The following is a 22,768-nucleotide window of genomic DNA, read 5'->3' as shown; positions in this document are numbered from 1 at the left end:
CATCACGCTACGTGTGGAATTGAAGTTAAAGTTAAGGCTCGTGTGTATTTGGTTATGTATTTTTTAAAATTTAAATACATTTTGTGTTAAACACACAAGCTCTGCTTAATGTTCATTTTATATTAATGTGTAGTAGTGATTTGTGTGTAACTCTTGATAACGAAATAAAGCATTTTCTTATACTTATGAAAAAAAACTTTTGTTTCAGAATTCAGCATGGCTCATACGTTGGCAAGAAATATTGTGCTTTTGGCAATAGCTGCAAGTGTTTGTAAGTATTTAGCCTTGAGTTCGAGCTTGATTTTAAAATCATTTACACTTATCTACTTTATAATGCTTTCATAATATATTATTGTGAAATTAAGCTTTTAAGTCTGACAGCTTAATAATTGTGAAATACGAATAAATAAATTTTTAAATATTAATTTTAGTACTTACTTAAACAAACAATAAAAAACAACTGATAGGCCTTATAAAGAAACATGAAAAGTTAAACAAATGATCGTGTGGCGTCTCTAAATCTCTGAGTCATAGAGACACGGGTGCAATTTCTGAGCATTTTTATAAGCAATTATGAAAATAATAATTATTCATAAGTATCATATCGATATTAAGCCCAATTGTTATTTACTCACATTGTTCATAGCTTAACATCGAATCGAAAACTTTCTTTCGTAATACTGTTATAATTTTGACAAATCCTTTCTGGATTGGGTCCATACGTCGCGACTTATATTAGGATTAAAATAATTCGACTGTGTTTTTTGATACTTGTAAACTGTCTCTATAAACGTACATAACAATGGTTAAATTAGAGAGAGCATACGATTGTTATAATTGAAATAAAATATAAGTTTTAGTAATTTAGGCTAAGCGGATTTGCGTCAAACCACTAAGCTGGTTATAGTGAAATAATTTTGTTAATCCTTGTATTGCATACGTCGTGGCATTTGCGTAAACTAACACATGGCTGTCATGTCTTGATACTTGTTATATAATTATTTATATGTTTACATAGTGTTAAATATAGGTCACTCTAAATTACGTAAAGCATGTCTTATACGTCTGCGTCTAAGGTCAACAACGGGCTAATAAATTTTCAAGTCAACTTCGGCTCCAAAATTTTTATAAGAGGCGTAATAGCTTTGAGAAATACGTGCCTTATCACCATATCAGACAAATTAAGGTAAAGCACCGAGATATTTTAAAAATGTGTATTATTATGAAGAAAATAATATAATATTTAGTATAGTTTCTAGCTTTTCATTTGTAAGACATTTCACGTAATTTACTCTAAAATCCCATAGTAGAATATTATCTGCTTTAATTCATTTTAATAAGTTCCATACAGATCAAGATAGATAACGTCTTCGCTAAGGATGCTTTCATGATGCTAACGACTGATTTCAATTAAATATTTTTCTAGCTAAGCCTTCACGCAAAATTAAAAGCGCTAAAACGAAATCTATTCGATGTTTGACCTACTTTTAAGTTCAGTGGTGACAAACAGCGCAGGCCAGGAATGAAATTTGTGTAAGTTAGCACAAGTTAAAGACGTACCAAAGTTTCTTGAACCACTTTCAAGCTGTTGGAACTGCAATACAGTAATTTACAATTATAAAAAGCATTATATAACATTCTTATCATGACAGTCCAAACACCTAAAATTTGTACGTCAATTTACAGATGATAAAAAACGAATTACAAGAAATAATTACTTATACAAAAATATGCCACATATTAAATTAAAATCCCAGCTAAATTGAATAATGCAAAACCAGCGTATTTTTTTTATACTTTTTAATTCTGATTTAAAAAGATTATTTTTTATTAAATGTCGGACTTATAGGGCATTAGCAAGTTTAGAATCTTTTGTTTATAAAATTTATCATCCCTATTTAATAAAACAAATCTCTTAACCAATAGTATCAAAATAAGTCAATCTCCGTACAAATAAGACGGATGCTGCGATTAAGCTGAACAACTCCCTACAAGCCTGATTGGTAGTGTAGCGACACTCAATGGAAATGCCTATTTGCCTTGGCTGTTTTGCAATTTGTTACTCTGTGCTTCATCTAAGGCTATATGAGTATATTTAATGTCATTCTTTCTGACAGCTTGCTCTATGATTCTATGAAAGGCTTTAGTATTATACTGTATACTGTATGTATGAGGTTTAAAATGAAAATATTTCTACATATTAGCGACATTCTTTTGTTTGAAATGAATGTTGACATTCCAAGTTAACATTTACAAAATCGGTTAAGTAGATCCTGCGTTCGATTTCCAGCAAATCGGTAAGATTTTTGGTTGGACGTTAGTCCACTATGCATCTATGAAAAATCGTGGTGTTTTACACAGATATATTTACATTATTCAGCCAGTTTATTTACTCAACATATGTTTTACACATTATAATATATATTTCCCCTTTATTCTTAATCGTACTATAAGCCTAAAATAGCTTTTAACTATTCTGAGCGAAAATAAGTAAATCTGATAAGGTATATATATACAGTACCTATAAATAACATGATAAATGAATCCGTGTCTTTGTACGTTCCATATTTAAAAGTGTACCCTAGGAGCTCTCGTGTCTCAGAGCATTTCTAACATTACACAAAGCACTAATCTAAACTTATACTCATATCATGAAACTAAAGTTAGTTTGCAATCGGAAAAGCCATTATAAGCGTTCTCTTTGTTCGATAAACGAAACATTTCGAACGGTGTCGGCTAAATTCAATAATCCTTCCCTATTCCGGCTGAATTGAAATGGTATACGACTGATTGTTACGTCATGCTACACTCTAAGCATTGGTGACTGTTGCTAAAAATTTTCTTGCTTTGTTTTAATAAATTACATAAACTGTATGTAGGATTACATGTGTTTATATTATTATTATTTGCTAATAGCACGATTGAAATTGGTGTGAAATACAGTAGTTAGAGTAGTTTTTGAGTTTTTATGTTTTTAACAAACAAGCGTTGATCTTTGTTAGGGTTTGCTCATTACTATTATACATTTTTTAATGACTACGAATATGTACATAATGAGTGGTCTTAGTAGCATATGATGCACTGTTATTTTCACACTATTATTTGTAACAAAACGCGCACTATATACCATTTAAAATCCCATAGTAATACCTCTTTGGACGTGAAATTTCTAATTCAAATCGACAGAGTTTTAGCTGACGCATAATGAAATACGTTTAATTTTCATTTTCATCCAAAACTATTAATCTTAATAACGGGGCAAGATCCCTTCGGACCTACCTTTACCTTTTCAATTTCAGGCAGGTATTTTTGACGGGCCAAATGAATACAGTTTCGGTTTCAAACACGCTTTATTCTTCGTTAAAATACCCATTATGAAAACAATTTCAAGGTACTATAGAGTTTTGTGGATACAATTGTATATGGATTTTATACATATTTGCAAATATTAGTGTAGTGTTGTATATATAGTTTTATTAAGAGATAATAATTAAAATGTTACTTTAGTATTTGTGATTGAGTCTCAATCAAAAACAACTTAAAAATTGATTAATAAATTGCGAATAAAAGATTATTTTGGGCTATTTAACTAAAATAAAACAAAATTTTGATAGCGGTAGTTGATTTAGTTCTTAGGGTAGGAAATTAAACACTTCAATGATGACTTAATTCACTATAATTTACTTCACTGATTTTACATGAACTGTAAACTACTACTGTAACTTCAAACTTATGCAAAGAAAAGGCCTGTGCGCATGTGTCACAACCTCTTTTATAATCACAACTCCCTCCTCCGACTCGATCATCCCACTTCGGGAAGAAGGTCGAGTCAATTCGTAACAACTTGTAAACAACCGAACGAGTCAAATGGATAACTATTGCACATGCATACTTGTAGCAAGATTCTTAAGTATATGTTTCATAAAAATGTTTAGAATTTAATTAAATAAATATTAGAAGCTAACTATTGTGGCTTAATTGGTTTTTATATATGAACTTAATTATAAAACTAAATCGTTATTATCGTTAATCGTTATATAAAACTAAAGTATGTCTTAGCTAAGTAACTTAAATAAATAAAATTATTCTTATTAAAAATTATGATTATTCTTTTACCAAAGATTTTAATTGCTTCCATACTACATTAATTTGATGCCACATACAAATGTATTATTGTTCTACCATCTGTATGGTGCACCATATTTGAGAGTGTCTCCAAAAGCTAAGCAACTCAAACAGGGTCTCAGAAATTTCTAAATTAATAATTAATCAAAACCATTTTAGGGATAAGCCCTCTGCAATTCCAAAACCGCAAAATTTATTTTAATTTAACACAAATGCTTAATTCTTAATATAGCACCATGTCATATATGGCAATCGCAACTAATTATAACATTTAATTTCGAAATTTAAAAGTTATAAGTTTATGATTACTCCAACTTAATACAAGGTGTTTTCAGTTAATCAAAATAAAGTTGTGTATTAAATAATTTAACAATCAATAAAGAGTTTACTAACATTATAAGTGATTTATTAATTCACGTATAAATATCGCTGAGATACCGACTTAATAGCAGGCAATATAATCTGTTACAGAATATGTATTTATTTGTATATGTATTCTACGCATATAACATATTTCATACTAGTTAATATTTAATATTTTTACAGATTCAAAAGACTTTGTTGTGCAATCTCCAGTTGAAGTAACCACCGACACTATAGAAATAACTACAGATCATGTATTGGATACTAGAAATGAGAGCACCGACAAAAGTACAGAAGAACCAAATATAAAAGTATTAGACGATACTCCCAAGCCTCTGGAAAGCGCTTCAAAAGTCCTACGGCCAATCATTTCAAATGACTCATTCAATGATCTTAAATATCAAGTAAAAAGGCGAAATTCTACTATAGTACCCCCAAGGATAGTGGAAATACCCAAAAAACCTACAAGACATATATTAAAGAATGAGTATAAAACACATGTGCAATATGATGAAGTAACTGGTGAACTAATAAGCGGTGAACATCCTTGCCAAAGAGACTGTGTGGAGGGTGGTGAATCAATGATATGTTACTATCACTTTAGTCTTGAATTATATATGACAATGAGTAAAGCATGTTTTGATTGTCCGTATAATGAAACAGATTGTGATAGAATTGACTGTATACCAGCTGATGGGATCAGTCGTCCGTTGACAGTGATAAATAGGAGAATGCCTGGACCTTCTATTGAGGTATTTATGTATTTTATTAATACAACTAAATACACAATTATTATTAAAATTAACTTGAACTTTTCATTTACATAGTTATAAGTGTTGAATACTTTGTACTGTAGCAATAAATAAGTCAACTAAAATACCAATCATCTGGGGTTTGAAGAAACTTCTGGGCCTATATAAAATATTAATATAATTTATTTATCTGTCTACACAAAAACATAGTTGTAATTTCATATAACAAACTGTGAAAATGTTTCATTATCAACATATTAATCACAGAAAAGTATATTTTAATTTATAACACACACACACAATTCTCCTAAAATATAACTTGTATGTATCGCATATTTTTCACCATATAAAGTATGCGTCATTCGGTTCCATAATATTACATTTTTTCATAATTGGAATTCCACGGGAACTCTCTGGGTTTTTATTACATAATTATTAATTACCAGCGAAAAAAGTCCAATGTCTATCGATGACTTCAAAACTTGTTATATTATAACAAAATACTAATTACAGAAAGCCATGTTATAAAACGTATTAAGCACTAGTTTCTCACTTATAATAAAAAAAAATACAACAAAGAATGAAGCCTTTGCTTTTTATAAAAAAAACGTGTTTCATAGATAAAATAAACATAACTCATAAAATGTATGAGTAAGTATAGTAAAAAAGGTGTGAATTTTACTTGATGACTATTAAAATTATAATGATCTCTGGTCTTAAGTGTTATTACTATTTCAGTTTTTTGCTCATCTTGGTAGCAATTTTGTTTGAATCGTGTTCTTAATTAATATACTTTTAGAGCTTCATGGCCAAGCTATTTTGTAATAGAATTAATGACATCCTTCACATTCCTCTTTCATATTATTTAAACTGTATTTAGTTGTTATTTATTTTCTTGGATAGGCTTTCTCACTATATTACACAAATTAACAATGCATTTATTTCGTAATGTCAAAGTTACAAATATTAATAACGCAAAACAAAGACAATGTAGTAGATATCCACAACTATGCCTTGATAGAAAAAGTTCCATCTCTCATTTCTCTAAAGAACTATATATTGTGTAGTTTTTAACATAGAAACTAGAGTAGGTATTTAAAATTTTTATAATGTCAAGAAGAGGCGATTTGCGTTTTGTACAAAATTGATAATTAATAGCGAGCTCTAAGTATAATTCTAGAACGATGACAATAAATTTAATTACCAAAATATGTATAAACCTTGTCACTGTGTTAATTTTATATTGTTTATTCACAGGTGTGCCAAAACGATCGTATAATTGTGGATGTTGAGAACGATCTGATGACCGAAGGCACGACGGTGCACTGGCATGGACAGCATCAGAGGGGTACAAACTACATGGATGGAACACCATACATAACACAGTGCCCTATAGTGCCTGAAACTACTTTTAGGTAAGCAAATTTGCTACCAGGCGACGTAAACCACAAATTAAATATATAACTGTAAAAATATATCAGATTATAAATACGTTATAGAATAATTATGTAATTGTAGATTTTACTTTACACATCATACGTATTGGTGTAAAGTTAAACTTGAAAGGGTGACTCCAACGCGAAATTTAACCAAAGATCTTTATAATTTTACGTAATTATTTCGTTTACAACGTTAGTAACACGTTTATTAAATTAATTGTTGCTTTGTTTTAGGTACCAATTCAATGCTACCCAAGCTGGGACACATTTTTGGCACTCTCACTCTGGGATGCAGAGAGCTGATGGCGCGGCTGGTCCCTTCATCATCAGAAAACCCAAATCTCAGGAGCCACATGGAGTTCTTTATGATTACGATAGGTAGTGTATATTGCTATGAGCTTATTTTTTTTGTTTGTTAATGCAACGGGTATTTATATCTTCGATATTTATTCTATGTTGCATCACGAAACCAGCTAAAACAAATTCTATTATACTGCTAAAATATACTACATATAGCATTTTGTTACACTAAATTACAATATATTTCAATAAATATCTCGGAATTTATCGCAAAAAAAACTTCCGCGCGGAATATATGCGATGGAGCTTTAAGCAGGACACGAAGATACTCGCATAATGACAAGGTTTTTTCTGTAATATATTTTGTTATATGCATCTTCTACACTCGTTACTTTTAAGTCAGTCGATTTGTAGGTATCACTTTAATTGGTAGTAATCGTACTCAATTTTAATTTAACGGTTAACATTCTTGGAAAGTTCTTTAAACCCATCAACAAAACCTCAAATTGGTGACCCCGTCGGGATAGGAAAGTTTTACATATATATATATATGTATATAATCTATAGATCTCTAGATCCCTAGATATATAATCATTGAGGTATAAAGAACTAAATCGTGATTAATACGTTCTCTATATGCAATATCACACCTACTGAAATCAAACTAATGTATCTTTAAATTGGTTCTCGAAAATTCCATATTAGCGTCATTTTCATTACGGCAATCAGGTTTCCTAAAAAAGGCTCACATGTTATATATGTCTTGTGATATCGTAAATTCTCTGATGAATCATTAATTAATGGTTCCGTTATACATACAGGTAGGTAGAGTGACTCTAAAAGAGAAGCTTAATTTTCGGTTGTAATTACTTGTCCTTTGTGAACAACAGCCGAGAAACTTAGCTGGGTTTCACTTTACAAGTTACAGTTAAAGCAACTTAGGAAGATCGGAGCTTTCATATCTAGTTTTTTAATGCATCAAACATTAAGGTAATATTGATTAAAATAGTATTTTGCACCAGGTGATTAGACATTTAGCTTTATAAAACAGAGCCTGTCTTTTTTTTGTTTAACCATAGATAAGTATCATAAGGCTTATTGCATAAAGTACAAATATTTAAAGTAATATGTCAGTTTGGTTTGAAGTCATAGATTAGTTAGTAGTAGACACTAACGCTTAATCACGTGACATACTCAAACAGATTCGATTAGCAATAATGGGTCAAGTTGCTATAAGCAAAGAATTTTTGTCTAGGCCCTCCAATAGGACCCCAGCAATTACCAAAAAAAGTAAATAGACAAATCCACACTCCACCACAATCCACCCACAATCTGTATCTCGTATGGTACTTTACTAATAAGCTAACAATTTGGTCTTACCCTGTTGTGTTTCGTGATGCTTCATTACGTCAGAATCCGGTTGGTAACACCATATTTGTATTAATTGAATTGTAAACAAAAAACAATCAGTTAATGACTTGATTATAAAGAAACCGCCATCTTTGTCAATTTCCAAAATTTTTGGAATCAGTCACTTTCAGATCATTATAACAAAGTGGTTTCTGTAATTAGCCTATGATCAAGTTTAGCTTTGACTTTACTACGTATGTTTTTCTACGGTTTTACTTACTTTTAGGGTAAAAGCTCCTATAGGTTTTATAAAATTACGACTAAGAATTTTTCTAAAACTTTTTAAATGTAATTCAATACGGGGCCAGTTGTTATTAACGATAAATTTAATATTACTAAACAATGCTCTTTTATTTGTACTCAACATTTATTGATATTACGCAATAATTCTCTGTGTGGGCGAAATAATCACGTGAATACATAACCGGCTTCTTAATATAACTTTACTAATGTGATATGAGATATTTGGACTAAATACTTTATTAATAACACGGCCAGTTTAACTGGTTAATTGATAGCTTTCGAGCAGTATTGGCCTAGTGGCTTCAGCGTGCGACATTCATCCCTGAGATCGTCGGTACGATCCCCGGCTGTGTACCAATGTTTGTGTGTCAGGCATAGAAAGCTCATTAAGATCATTCGATGCTCGTTCGAAAAAGCAAATAAAATAACGAAACATACAAAAATCTGAGGTTATAGTGCCTCCGGCCTCTTTGCGGCCAGGCCAGCACTTTTTCTTGAAATCTTTAAATATGAGTTTGACTTAGTATGAAACATACCTTAAATTTCTGATACATATATCACAATACATTAACATTATTTGATATACAGTTTTCGCCTCTAAATCGTATTTCTTAAAATACTTTTTTACTCAATACTCTCAATACTCATACTCTTTTAATTCAATGCCTATATTGTGCAAGACTGCCAAAGATACTATACATATATACATCTTGGTTCTGTTGATGTTCTGATCGGTTGTTCCATACGCCAAAATATCTCTCCACTCTATTGCGAGGTCTAATGTGGGCATAATTGTATGGTTCTTCTTTATGAGTAGTTGGATTTAGTACTGGTGTATATAAATAAGGACTGTAAGCATAGCAAGACTCGCCATGTAACTAGGGAACCATGAACTTGTTCCCTCTGAAAACATTGTTCAAACGGCTTTTGTTAAAAATTAGTCAGTCATAGTTTAGGTTATGTCAGACTTATACTAGGATGGTGGCGAATGGAATGACGCTAGTATGAACAGTTACGCCGACGTTATACTAAGTTTAAGTTATTCCGGGTTTATTAGTAGACATTTTGCTTATTCTTGGTATAACATTCAATACCACGTTTAGTTGTAGCACGTTAAAAGTATAAATAAAAGTAAAAATATTTTTATTATTAGAAAGTTATTAAATAAAATTCATGTAAATGCGAAAATTATGCAAATTAAATGCTCTCTCTTGTCCTTAATATCGACGGTTGTGGTATTACCCACTTCCCACAGATTATATGTTAAGGCCATACTTCTTTTAGAATCATCATGACATCACACGCAGTGCGGGTGAAGTCCCGTAACCCCATAATGGGCATATGACAGAGACACATTCTGTCTGTTTTAATGAGTTTTTTTAATACACCTTCGCTAGAGAAGAAGAAGAAACATTCGCCAGCAATCGAACAACATCTTAATTATGATTGGAGATACTTATGATAATATTCTTTCACAGGTCGGACCACGTGATGCTGATAACAGATTGGATACATGACCTGTCCTTAGCTATGTTCAGTGACCATCACCACTCATCCGGAGACAATAAGCCGCCGACTCTATTGGTCAACGGTGTGGGAAGGTTCAGAATATTTAACGACACCAACACTACTAAGCCAAAGTATATGAAGACGGCAAGATTTAATGTTGAACAGGTAATAAAAAATTCTACGAAATTATGTTCGACATATTTGCATAATATGCGAAGTAGGTATTTGTACCTACACCATCATATGTTTGGTATCTGTTGCGCATGGGCAATTAAGACACATCACATATTTTGGCGCCCTAAAAATTAATTTTACTTTGTATGTAATAAAATACTCTTTTGTTTATTTGAGTGTAAAGTCTTTAATTTTAATGCAGTTATTATAATAAACCGGATTTTAGCATATTTTGGATATTTAGCTTAACAATCGCACCTGTGTATTTGTTAATAATATGTGTATTATATCAGATTCTGAGTTGGAAAAAAGTTTTTTAAAGGAGTTTAAAGAATGTTACTCCTCTAAGATGTTTCGTTTTAACAATTTCAATTGTCTAAATAACACAATTCTTGTATTATTACTTAAACCAATACAAACATATCTAATAATAATAATAATAAATTGATTGATTGAAGCTATGTATTATTATTATAAACTTATAATTATTTACATAATTTTAAATATAATTTTTTGCGACGTTTCGCGTGCTTTACAGCGTAGTAAAATATAATATACAAATTAACGTAATACATAGCTTCAATCCCTTTAAAAAGTGTTTTCTTAAGATATAATTAAGTTTACTTTTAATCAGGAGGAAATATTTTTTGTTTATTAAATAGGATCCAAAACTAATGAACCGATTTACAAAATGTTTAATCTTACATAAATACACCCCAAAACACATTAGATATAGAACATTTGCAAAAATGTTAGGTGTTCGTGTAAAAACTTCGATAATGTAACTATCCGTCCGTGGAAACTATTGACAATAGAGCAAAGTGATCTACTACAGATATATAGAAGACATGTCTACAAAAAAGGCCACGACACAATTTGTCTATTACATATTTCTATAACTTCAATTATTTTTTTAGGGCTACAAGTACCGTTTTCGTGTCATCAACGCGGAGTTCTTGAACTGTCCTATTGAGATGTCAGTGGATGGCCACAATATCACCATCATTGCGTCTGATGGTTACGACCTAGTCCCTATTACTGGTGAGTATTCTTACATGAATATGATGCATGTAGTTTGTTGATAACATTGGAGCATTTATAATTTATAAACGTAAATAAAACTATATAAAAAATCGACCATTACTGTAGTAAATTCTGTCGCTAGTTAGATATCGCTTAAGGTATTTACAAAAAGGATAATGGTGGATAAAGGTGCTTACAAACATTCGGCAAACAAACCTTGGGTGTTTAAAAGATAAACAGATAAATGACAGTAAATGTAATTTTAGAAGCATATATGTTTTGTTCGTTCCTAAGTAGAGATCAACTGACATGAATAAATGATATTTTGATTTTGGTACTCGACATTATAAGCTGCTAGCATGCTTGTTTCCTGAGTTGTATCGAGTGACTCCCAACTTGCTGCTGCGTTGCTTGCGTGCTTGAAGACAAGCATGTCAAACTCAAACATACAATTGTCGCCCTAATTTTTAAACAAAAACGAATAAAAATCGATTGAAAACAAATTGTTGTAGATCGATTGTCAAATAACCACAAGCAATAGAATTTAGGCATAGAGTAAAAAACAAATATTAAATACAGAGTATAATTAAAATACCAAACATTTTCAAAGAATTAGCTAGAAACAGCCATAATAGTAATCTTTGTCGTACCTAGTGAGTACTATTTCAATACCACACGACAACCTCATTCAACTATCTATTGTTAGCCGTATGCAAATTCTGTGCACATTGTCTGTTTCATCTCTACAATTTCGTATAATTAAAGGTTGCATATTTAAGTGCGAAGCAAAAATATAGTTCAGAAAAGAAAAAGAAATTCAGTGCAAATGTACCAATTGAATATACTAAAAGGTAACATAAATTTCCTGTTAAAACGTTAGAGTTTTATACGTTAGATATGTTAGTATGTTTTTTCTCGCGCGTAAATAAAATGATGAGTTAGACAAATTTTCTACCCGTATACAAATTCTTGGTTTTTGCCGCCGTTTCATACCTAAATAACCGGTTTTTGGCTTTTATATATTGTTGGACTAAACTTGAACGAAGTCTTATTAGTAATCCTTAATCCATGTTCATTAAACGTTTACACGTTATATGACGCAGTAATTTATCCTCAGATTTAGTCATAACTTCGAGTTGTTAGCAATTTTTATTTACGGAGAAATACGAATTCAAAATTTACATTTTTGATTAAACGATAATGTTTACACGGTTAATTCGCGTTGAATTATTATTGAATTGCGCAGATTTCTTTTTGAGTTCCAAACACTCGTAGATATTTATAAGATTAGCTTTGAAAATATATATTTTATTTATTTACGAACGAATAAATATTTTATATCTTCAGTCAATGTAAGTAAAGCAAAAGAGAAAGAGAAAAATTAAAGAAGAAACAAGTAATGCAATGTTGAGAAATAATTTTCTTTGTCTCTTTTGAAAATTGTAAATGAACCTATATGAATTTATTTACTGTACCCTTATCGTAATGAATAGTATCTGTATAAAATTATAAAGGATGTAATAAATAAAAATACTTCCAACTTTGAAATATTAAGGGAACATAAAAAAAAATAAAGCGCCTGCCAAAAATTCTGGAGCAAAACTTTTGTAGAGTTACATGTAAATAAGATCGTCATGAATTAGCAACTGTAATATTTCCAAAGGTATAAATGCTTTAAAATATTTATAAAACTAATGTATGCTTTCATTTGAATAAATAACCTAGATCTTGTTAAAAAAAACTTGAATTCACACATTCATGATTTAATAATATGCAATATCACGCGATTATCACTACACAATATTAACCAAAACGTTCACTTTTTATTGATCACAATTTGCGAACCATCAGTTACTTTACTCTTCTTCCCCTACGGGGGGACATACGAGCTTGCAAATCATTACGCTGACCTGCTTTTAATTAATTCATTTTTTATGGACAAACGCTTAGGATTTATGATTGCGCCTCTGAACGAATAGGCGATAAATATATTAGTTAAATAAATTGTTACGTTCATATTAAGTGTTTAATTTTATTAAGAATAAGAATTATTCGTTTTATTTTTAATTCCGAATGAATGCGACCTATCTAATTCATTCAATTACTTTCAAGGGAATTAGTGATTCGCATTGTGCTTTGTGAATGCTCAAGTATCCAGTGAAAAAAGCAAGAAGGTTAATTGAAAACCCGGGACATGCAAAATAGATCTCATTGGGTGGGAAATCAGTTTCAAAGCTTTATCTACCAACTCATACTCTGTTTAATGACAGAGTATCAGTTAGTCGATAAAGAGTTGTTCGTATATGGGAAATTGGCATTATTTATCTCGATAATGTCGAATATATATATAAGTTGAATATATATAGAAAACCTGTTTCTAAAGTTTAAACTGTGTCCCTGGATGGTTATATCTGAATATCGTGGTCAGCTGTAGACCAGGACGGCTCCATCGATTTGTCGTAAATGATATGCCTTTCTGTCTCACGCTTCTATTTTCTTCTTTTCTTGAAGACGTCTTTCACCGCATCGGTCCATCTCGTTAGCGAACGCGTTCTTTTGCGTTTTGAGTTACCATCACGATGAGCTTATCTACGTAGTTTGTTGTTGTTGTTACTATAAGAATTAACTGCCTTACAAATAAAGTAATAGAAATCTAATCTGGTGTTTTGTCAAATTTATTCAGTAAAAACTAGTTAAAGTTCATAAATTATAACAAAGTTATATAATTAGGCGTAACTTTATGAAAAAATTAAATACACAAACCAGTAAGTTCTAGTTATAACTAGGTTTTAGTGTAACAGTATTTAATAATATAGAGTTTTAACTAGAGAAAACACGTTTGTTACGGATGACGGGTATTGACAATATGTTAAAAACCTTATAACTTACAAATTATACATTAATCAAAAAGTCTCCGAAGATAACAAAATGGAACTAAATAGCGTAAGATGATCATGCTTAAGATGCGAGCTCAAAGGAAATCTGTCAAAGGATATGTTTCATACGCAGTTCGTAACCATTCAGTCGTAGCAAATCTGCTTACGTGAAAATTAATATCGAGGATTCATTTATTATATATAACAATGTTTAATATTGATAATTAGCGCCGGGCAGCGGGCAAAAATTGCCATTAAATATTATTACGATATTTCCTTTCAGTTATTAATGTCCATTTTTAAGAAAGGGGAGATTTAGACACTCCTCTGCTGCTTAGCTACCCGATCACATATCTTCCTGATTGCGTGTCTGATAGCCTAGGATGTGGAATCCTTGTTTATGAAAAAAAATATTGATTATAGTTAAAATCGACCAAACCAACTTGAAAAAAGTAGGTTGTCAGTTTGAGATATACGTGACAATACAATATAAGGGCATTATTAACCATAATCCAATTAATTTGTAGAATATATAGTATTTATGGACGTGGGTTAAGTCTGCACAACAATTGTACAGATTGACAATGAACAAGGTGAGGATAATAACTGTCGACTTCAGCAATTAGAGAGTCAGCAAAAGATATTAGATATTATTCATCTATGTGTCCGCGTTAATTACAAAATTACATGAAATTATTTAAGCACATAATGTATAAAATATATATAATAGAGAAATATAAATGTATATTTGTATTTTCCAACCTCGCATCTGCTTAGTCCAGTCTTTATTGTTATTGCTGAAAGACCGCTTGTTAGCGGCAAGCCCTTTGTTACCCTATTAGTTTATTGATAGATTTTTTACTAAAGCGTAGGTGTAAAATAAACAATACAACGAAGGTTTCACTGCGTAGAGCTGAAATTACTCCTAGGAACCCTTATGAAAACACACTAAACGAATATGCATCAGACCAGTTAGCATTTTCGTACCGTCGGCAAACTCTTTGATCTGAATATTCAAATTGAGCCCGGCATCCCCGACTACTGGCGTTTTAGGAATTTGCTAGTCTTACATAACTTTGGATTTTTGGTCGAGTAAATCACTAATAAATGAACTTTTCGATAGTTCAATAGCCGAGCATTTTATACCCACAATTTGTAACATATTTCAATATATTTTCTTAAACGCGAATTTATTGCATACTTTCTTTGAATTCATAGTCACGTTAAAACAATACATGTTTATAAGCTACGTTCATAATAATCCGGAGGCGATGCAACATCTTAGATATTTGCGCTTGTTCTCTTATTAATATGAAGGGTGTACATTTTTTTCTCTGTTTATTTAATCTTTTTTTTGATATCATTCTTCTTCTTTTTTCTAAGTATTTAAAACTAAAGAGTTACAAAAATATATTGTGGTGTAACGCTTCAGAGATCAAACTTAAATCCCTTAGGAGTTTTATGGTGTATCCTTAGATAGTTTATAAAATACTAAAAATATATGCAAAAAAGGTTTATATTGTGTTTTTTTATAGTCCCTTAAGGTGATAAGAAACATTGGTGAGTCAATTAACCTGGTGCCGATAATTAAATGTATAAAATATGTCATTTAAAGGTACATTGGTTAAGTCCCAATTAGTTTAACCCATTTATCGAGTTAAAAAGGATTAGCTGTACAGATCAGAATATTATTTTATCAATTAATATTAATGACTGTCGGATATGTCTAATCATACGTCAAATACAAAGTTATCGGACAAAATTTTAATCAATTTCATCAATGGTTGATTCAATCAATGGTTGATTAACGGATCTGGTTGTTTACTGGATGGATCGTTTTATTATACCTTTATAAACAAGGATTCTTTCGCGGTGAATTGAAGCCAGGACAGATCCATCATCAGGGTTATAGAACGGCACAACCCTTGATGTCAGAAGTGATAGTAATCTTAACAAACACAATTTGTGTTTATTTATATATATCCATAAAACAAAAACCATAAACCAAATAGAAAAAAAGCTAATTAGAATACTGAGAATATGGGAAATGAACTCGGTGAGTAATCGATAATATATCATTAGAGTAATTAATCAAGAACTAGTTCAATACTAATAATTACTAAATTATACAAGCAGAATTATAATCACATTTTTTTAAGTTACATATATTCCACGTTTCGCTCACATAGCAATAATAATTTATAGGTTGACTTACCAAAGTTACTTACCTAATAAAGAGCCCGTATAAATAAAGTGACAAACAGTTTTGTAATATATTCAAATTATACTACTATAACTACACCCATCCAGTAGCACGCAGTAGTTCACGCCTTCGGTGTCCTAAAACATATAAATACGTATATATCAGTAAAACGTGAAATACTAATTAGCCTGCTAATATTTCATGTGGAGAACAAAAAAAATAAAAATAAACAATAATATGTATAAACCAAAATGTAAAAGTTAATCCAAGGCTATAATTGAGTCACAATGAATATATATATTAGTAGTAGCTAATTACGAGGCAGAAGAAAAATGAACAAAAAAAAGATTTTTAAATAAATTTTAAAAGACTGAGCTCGTCTAATATAAATAAATATGTTATTTAACACTTAAATGGTAAATTAAATTACGGTTATGTAAGTAAAATTTATTATATCACCAAGTATTAAAATAACCACCGCCGTGTCTTAATTTTACGTTTTACCGGGCACGATTGCTGGGGAAATTTAAAAATTTCATAAGTGTACAGGTTACTAGCTAGTGGACTGTGAAATGTGTGTTTAATACTTATATGTATTGAATGTCAGGAGTATCTGTATTGTATGTATGAGCAAGCTGCACTAGATAACTAAATATATGAGAGGGTGAGATGTAAGATCCTAACAACCCAACGAATCCCTAACCCCTACATATGTACCCTAACATATAAACAATGAATATATAAATAAGTACGGGATGTCTGCACCAAGAGACCTAAGGTAACAGACGGAGCCCTACGGGTAGGATCAAAGTGTGTGGTGGGATTATCTCAAAGCTATCGGGCGGGCTCACCATGATAATTAAGGCCTTGAAGTAGTCTTCGCCGCTTAGAGAGGAAGCGAGAAATGAATACGACAGAGCAATATTCAAATCTGATTTAATGTTCACAGACAATATCTTAAATACTACTTACACCTAATTCATACATACATAATATTATTTAAGTGAGCTATTAATATTTGGAAACACACGTGAGCCGTGTCAGCAGTTGGTCAATGTTCAAATGAAATCTGAACAATGATCTGAAGCTCTGACTTCTACAATGTATTTGCGCCTAGATTTTAAACAGTCTTTTTCATCAAAATGTAGACGACGAATGTTGTGTAGTCGTTAAACAACTTAAAGTACGAATGATCCAAAATTTCTGTTTTTTACAGCTACATCACTCGTAACGTACGCCGGGGAGCGTTTTGACTTTGTACTGGAGACCAACAATGAAATCGATAATTACTGGATTCGTTTCCGCGGATTGATGGATTGCGATGAAAGGTATTTGACAACACTTACAAAAATATATGACGAATTCTTATGATTAGAGTACGTTATGACACCAATGAACTAGCGAATATTTTATTATTATTATTCGTTATGTTTCTCTGACCAATACTATTTTGTGCAAAGAAAAAACTGTTTTGGTTTCTTGAGTAAATTCACCAAGCTAGTTAACACGACCGGTTACAATAAGCAGAGTAAAATCGTGATTATGAAGTTATGAAGTTATTAACTTTTAGTTGACCAATAATTAGATGACGTAACTTCAAAATTAAATATTATAATATACCTACAAACTTTAACATACACAGATACTATTTTTTTTAAATAAAAATTTAATATTAATATTAATTAAATATTCAACGTTGGTAATTCATTCGCTGTCTTCTTTAATTTCTTTTTCTCTTTAATCTTTAATAATTGATAATTATTTGTGCACATGGTTTCGATTATAAAATAACATACATAACTGAATATCTTTGTTTAGATTCACTAAGGCAAAGCAAGTGGCTGTATTGCATTACGAGGGGGCTATGGAGGTGGAACCAAGTGGAGATCCCACCTGGGAGGAGCTACATAATGAGGGACTTGTGAGTATTTCGTAACGTAAATCTACTTAAAATTTATTATATCATTATGGCACATAACTATAGTTAATGAAGATGCTTAACCTAATTGTGTGCTTCATAATGTTGCGTGGTTAGGCACAGAAGCATAGGCCAACTATAACCTTAAACATTTTCCACTGATCTTTGTCGGACTATGGCCTTTTTAGATGAAGGCCTAACTCGTGTTACTCTTTTACTTCAAAATCTAAGGAAATTCGAAATCGTTAGCCCATCTCTACTTTTGTTGCTCGTTTATAAAAAATAGTATCAAACGAATCAAATAAAAATCTTCGTGGATCTTATCAAGTATTTCTCACAGCTCACAAGGTTTTTGTCTAAGTTTCGAATCAAATCTGTGTATGTTAAAGTTTGTAGGTATATTAGGAGATTTTTCATGTAAATACTTTGATGAGAAATAAGAATTAAGGTTGTTGTAGGTTTTAGATTTATATATTATTTAAAAGTATAAATTAATATTACATAATGTATATTACAAAAGACCTGCGTTTTATTAGAAACCCTGGTTAATTTTACACGTCTAACAGAAAGTTTCAAAGAAATTTTCACATAAAGGAAATAAGCCCTTGTTAAAATCTAAGCCAATGCAAGCTGGCTGTAAGCCAGGGAGTCGTTATACCAATAATATGGATGAAAAGATAATTTGCTTTCAACAGAAATCTGATAATTCTTAAGGAGAGTGTTTTTTCGAGTTTATTTTCATGTGAAATTTTATTTTGTGCGCTTTTGTATTGTTGGCAGAAACTTGGCAGGTCTTTTTATAATGAAATGTATTGCCTCACCGTTCCATTTACTGATTTTTAGTCTCTTAAACTGTAGCTCTAGGGTTTCCAGTTAAAAAACAAGCTGACAGAGCCGAAACAAATGTTTTTCTAACCTATAGGTTTGAGAACATTTGTTGTGTAGTGTTAGGTAACACAAGATATATCTTTATATTATCAAAAATATTTATTAAACATTTCTACTACTTTGAAGTATAGTATAAGCATCTAAAGTACAGTGTTTATAGTTGCCCGAAGCTTGATTCTTCAAACACTAATAAATAACTTTATTTTCTGCACTGTAGTGAACGATAAAACTGTTTGAGGAAACAAAGTTGTATCTGTACTTTGTTGTTTAGTAATATAAACATTTCTATCACGTTTTGCCTTAAGACCTAAAATTTAAATTTTTGTCAAAGTAACTAATGAGAGATAGGCCCACAACCAACCAGTGTCTATAATTATCGTTATATTTATAAGAGCTAAAAAGTCATTGCTTTTGTCATGTTTAACGCAAAGATTAAACCAAGGCTGTGGCTAAATTGGGGGCTTATGAAAATAAAATACACTTAGATTCTTTCCTTTTATACCAATGTAATTAGGTTTGGAAAGAATGGTTTTATAAAAATGGAATATACTTACAATTAATTTCACATTTGTTTTGTTATAGCAACTAAACGCTCTTAATAAAGGCGAGGAAGATGAAGAAACTATAAGTGTGGCGGAAATGAGGTCCCTCGAAGGATACGATGACAGTTTGAAGGAGGTCGCAGACTATCAGTTTTACATTGCGTATGATTTCTACCCAAAGAACAATTCTCATTACCACAGATCACCATATTATGGATATTACCAAGGTAATTGCTTATCTGAGGAATTATTTAACAGTTTCGTGTACTAACATTTTTCTATTTAGAGAAATGGTAACAGTAAAGGTAACTTATTTTTTTCTTTCCTCTTAAATTTTCTTGTTCAGTTCCATGCAATATTTGCCTATGTTAGTAGAAGTTCAATTGTCAAATGGCGTAACTACATAAGTAGTGGGTTCTCGCTTTCCATTGGTTTCTGTCTTTCCTGCCCCATGCCTAGGCGGATAGAAGCGAAGCTTATGTCTCTATAAATATTCTGTTTTGTTTTAGTTCCAAATCCAGACAATCGTCTATATACACCACAACTCAACCACATAAGTATGAAGATGCCATCAAGTCCCCTTATGATCTCTCGTCCATCTGCCGATAACTTCTGCAATGCATCAAGCATAGACGAATCATGTAAAGAAGGCTACTGTGAGTGTTCTCACGTTTTATCAGTCAAAAAGAACGCGGTGGTAGAACTAATTATAGTAGACGAAGGTGTAACGTTTGATGCAAACCACCCTTTCCATTTACACGGCTATTACTTTAGAGTAGTTGGTATGAGACGGTTAGCTGAAGAAATCACTGTAGACGAAATCAAAGCATATGACAAAGCAGGCCACATGAAACGAAATCTGAAAAATGCTCCACTCAAAGATACAGTGACTGTGCCGGATGGTGGCTACACAATTCTAAGGTTCAAAGCTGACAATCCTGGATATTGGTTATTCCATTGTCATATTGAATTTCACGTAGAAGTAGGCATGGCGCTGGTATTCAAAGTGGGTGAAGAAAAAGATTTCCCTCCTATACCCCGAGATTTTCCAACGTGTGGTAATTATATGCCTGATAATATGGTGGAACACGAAACTACACCAAAACCTAGTAATGATAATCAATTCATTTCAATAACGCATTGGTGGCCAGTGGTTTATGTTAATAATACGTCAGGAGCTGTTAAAATTACGTCATCAGTTTATGCTATTTTATGTATCTGGACATTGAGAATATTATTAAGGTAACTCTAAAGCTTTGGTAAAAAGAAAAATTTTAACTACGAAGTATTTATTGGAATAATGTGACTTTAAAATTGAATTGAACCTTTTTTTAAACTGAGTTTTGGAGAGTGTACCAGTAGTTTTATATCATTGTTTTGTCATGTTTAAACTCCAAATATTCAATGTTTTATTGAATTTTAAATTACAATTAGGATATCTGTTTTTTTGAAAATTAGAATTATCACTTAGTCTAAATAATTCTTCGAAGGATCAATATTTTGTTATCTGCTGTTATATCAGTAGGATTTATTTTGTACTTATATGAATCGTTATTTCTTATATTTAAACCACCATCAGTTTTATTTATTGGACAGTACTTATATTATATTTATTGAAGATCGCCACTTTTCGTTAGTTAACACGCGTTGACCAATGATGTTGTAAATATTTTCCAACTGTGATCTATGTAGTAGCCTTGCCAAATACCAAAACATTTAAGAAATGTTTTACTTTGGGTGTCAGTTATTTGAGATAGTAAAATTAATTTTCGTAGCATTTATTCTATCCATTGTTAAATTAGCGGAGGTATAATCTTTATACATCTTGATATATAAAGTAAAAAACTATAAAATTATGTTTAATGCAATAAAAATATACGTCTTTCTTCAACCCTAAATGATATTTCTTTTTAATGAATAAATATAAACAATGATTATTAACGAATGTGTCTTCTAACTAACTGATGCTCAACATTTAAGATGGATGTCGCTGATGATATGTGATATTTAATAGTTATTAAGTAGCCTTAAGATTTGTGTTATACTATTTAATGATTATGATTAAAATCTAACTAAAAACGATTGTTTCATTTCGTAGATGGTACCACTGCGAAATTACGGAAAGTAATATCGAGTTAAGCAGTATTCAAAAGAGACGTTCATAAGTTTTGCGTTTTCTTGTAATTAATTGAAAGGATTTCCACAGAAAATTTTCATCGTTGAAAATTCGCAGCACGAAAATGGTATATGTTTCTGTTTCAGATCGTTTTGAAATTACTTGTTATATTTTCGTAATTTTGCACTAATTTAGCTTTAGCTTTCGCCGCGATGAGATTTTCGCACAAGTGTAGAATATCTACCCAAATTTAGTTTTAATTTTTTTAGTTTATAACTAATTTAGTTTGATTTGTTATTTTAATGTAATGGATTTATCAAATAATATAAGACAAGGCTAGATTTGCCATTGTGAGCCTGACCACTAACTAACTTTTTGAAGCTGACACTATCTTTTGTTTGTTGTAAACTAGCTCGCAAAGAGTATCATGATAAAACAAACAAACCATATTTTTGCCCTCGCTTAAATCATAATTTCACTTACTACGTAAAAGTTGCGTTTAAGAACCTAGTAGCTCTGAATTTGTTGAATAATCTAAGCGCGTGTCAACTGAAACAAACTATATTTAAATACACATATATATCTACAATGTTAGAAGGCTAACACACTGCTTAAAGTAAGTAATCCTTTCAATTGATTTACGCCACTCCAAGAAGATATATTTTTTTATTCATTTGATAAAGGAGATATGCTCATATTGAAGTGTGATTTTCTTAAATTTTCACTTTAATACTTATAATTACTAAATAATATCGTTTTGTAATGTCTACAAAGTGGTGTTGCGCTTATTATTTTCATTAGGGTAGGCATAAGGCAATTCTCATTGACTACTATGATAGAATTGACGAATAAATTAAAATATATATATGTCAATTCTAACCGAAAGA

At 31.1% G+C, this 22,768-nt stretch overlaps 1 protein-coding gene across 4 annotated transcripts in view; it reads left to right on the top strand.

The window, feature by feature from the left end:
• Nucleotides 1-21,838, top strand: part of LOC123710568 (laccase-1-like) — a 53,630-nt gene extending 31,792 nt beyond the window's left edge. For all 4 annotated transcript variants that reach the window (XM_045662550.1, XM_045662549.1, XM_045662548.1 and 1 more), the window contains 10 exons: nucleotides 209-271; nucleotides 4,672-5,240; nucleotides 6,498-6,655; nucleotides 6,914-7,057; nucleotides 10,111-10,306; nucleotides 11,233-11,356; nucleotides 17,634-17,745; nucleotides 18,236-18,338; nucleotides 19,806-19,992; nucleotides 20,275-21,838. In XM_045662550.1, the coding sequence (XP_045518506.1) occupies nucleotides 217-271; nucleotides 4,672-5,240; nucleotides 6,498-6,655; nucleotides 6,914-7,057; nucleotides 10,111-10,306; nucleotides 11,233-11,356; nucleotides 17,634-17,745; nucleotides 18,236-18,338; nucleotides 19,806-19,992; nucleotides 20,275-21,011 (2,385 nt within the window). In that variant the 5' untranslated portion in view covers nucleotides 209-216 and the 3' untranslated portion in view covers nucleotides 21,012-21,838. The remainder of the gene's footprint in view (nucleotides 1-208; nucleotides 272-4,671; nucleotides 5,241-6,497; nucleotides 6,656-6,913; nucleotides 7,058-10,110; nucleotides 10,307-11,232; nucleotides 11,357-17,633; nucleotides 17,746-18,235; nucleotides 18,339-19,805; nucleotides 19,993-20,274) is intronic.
• The last annotated feature ends 930 nt before the right edge of the window (nucleotides 21,839-22,768 follow it).

Source organism: Pieris brassicae, chromosome 6 (genome assembly GCF_905147105.1).
Source record: "Pieris brassicae chromosome 6, ilPieBrab1.1, whole genome shotgun sequence".
Lineage (NCBI taxonomy): Eukaryota > Metazoa > Arthropoda > Insecta > Lepidoptera > Pieridae > Pieris > Pieris brassicae.
The sequence above is the reverse complement of the archived record's forward strand: the minus strand, read 5'-3'. Positions and strand labels throughout refer to the sequence as shown.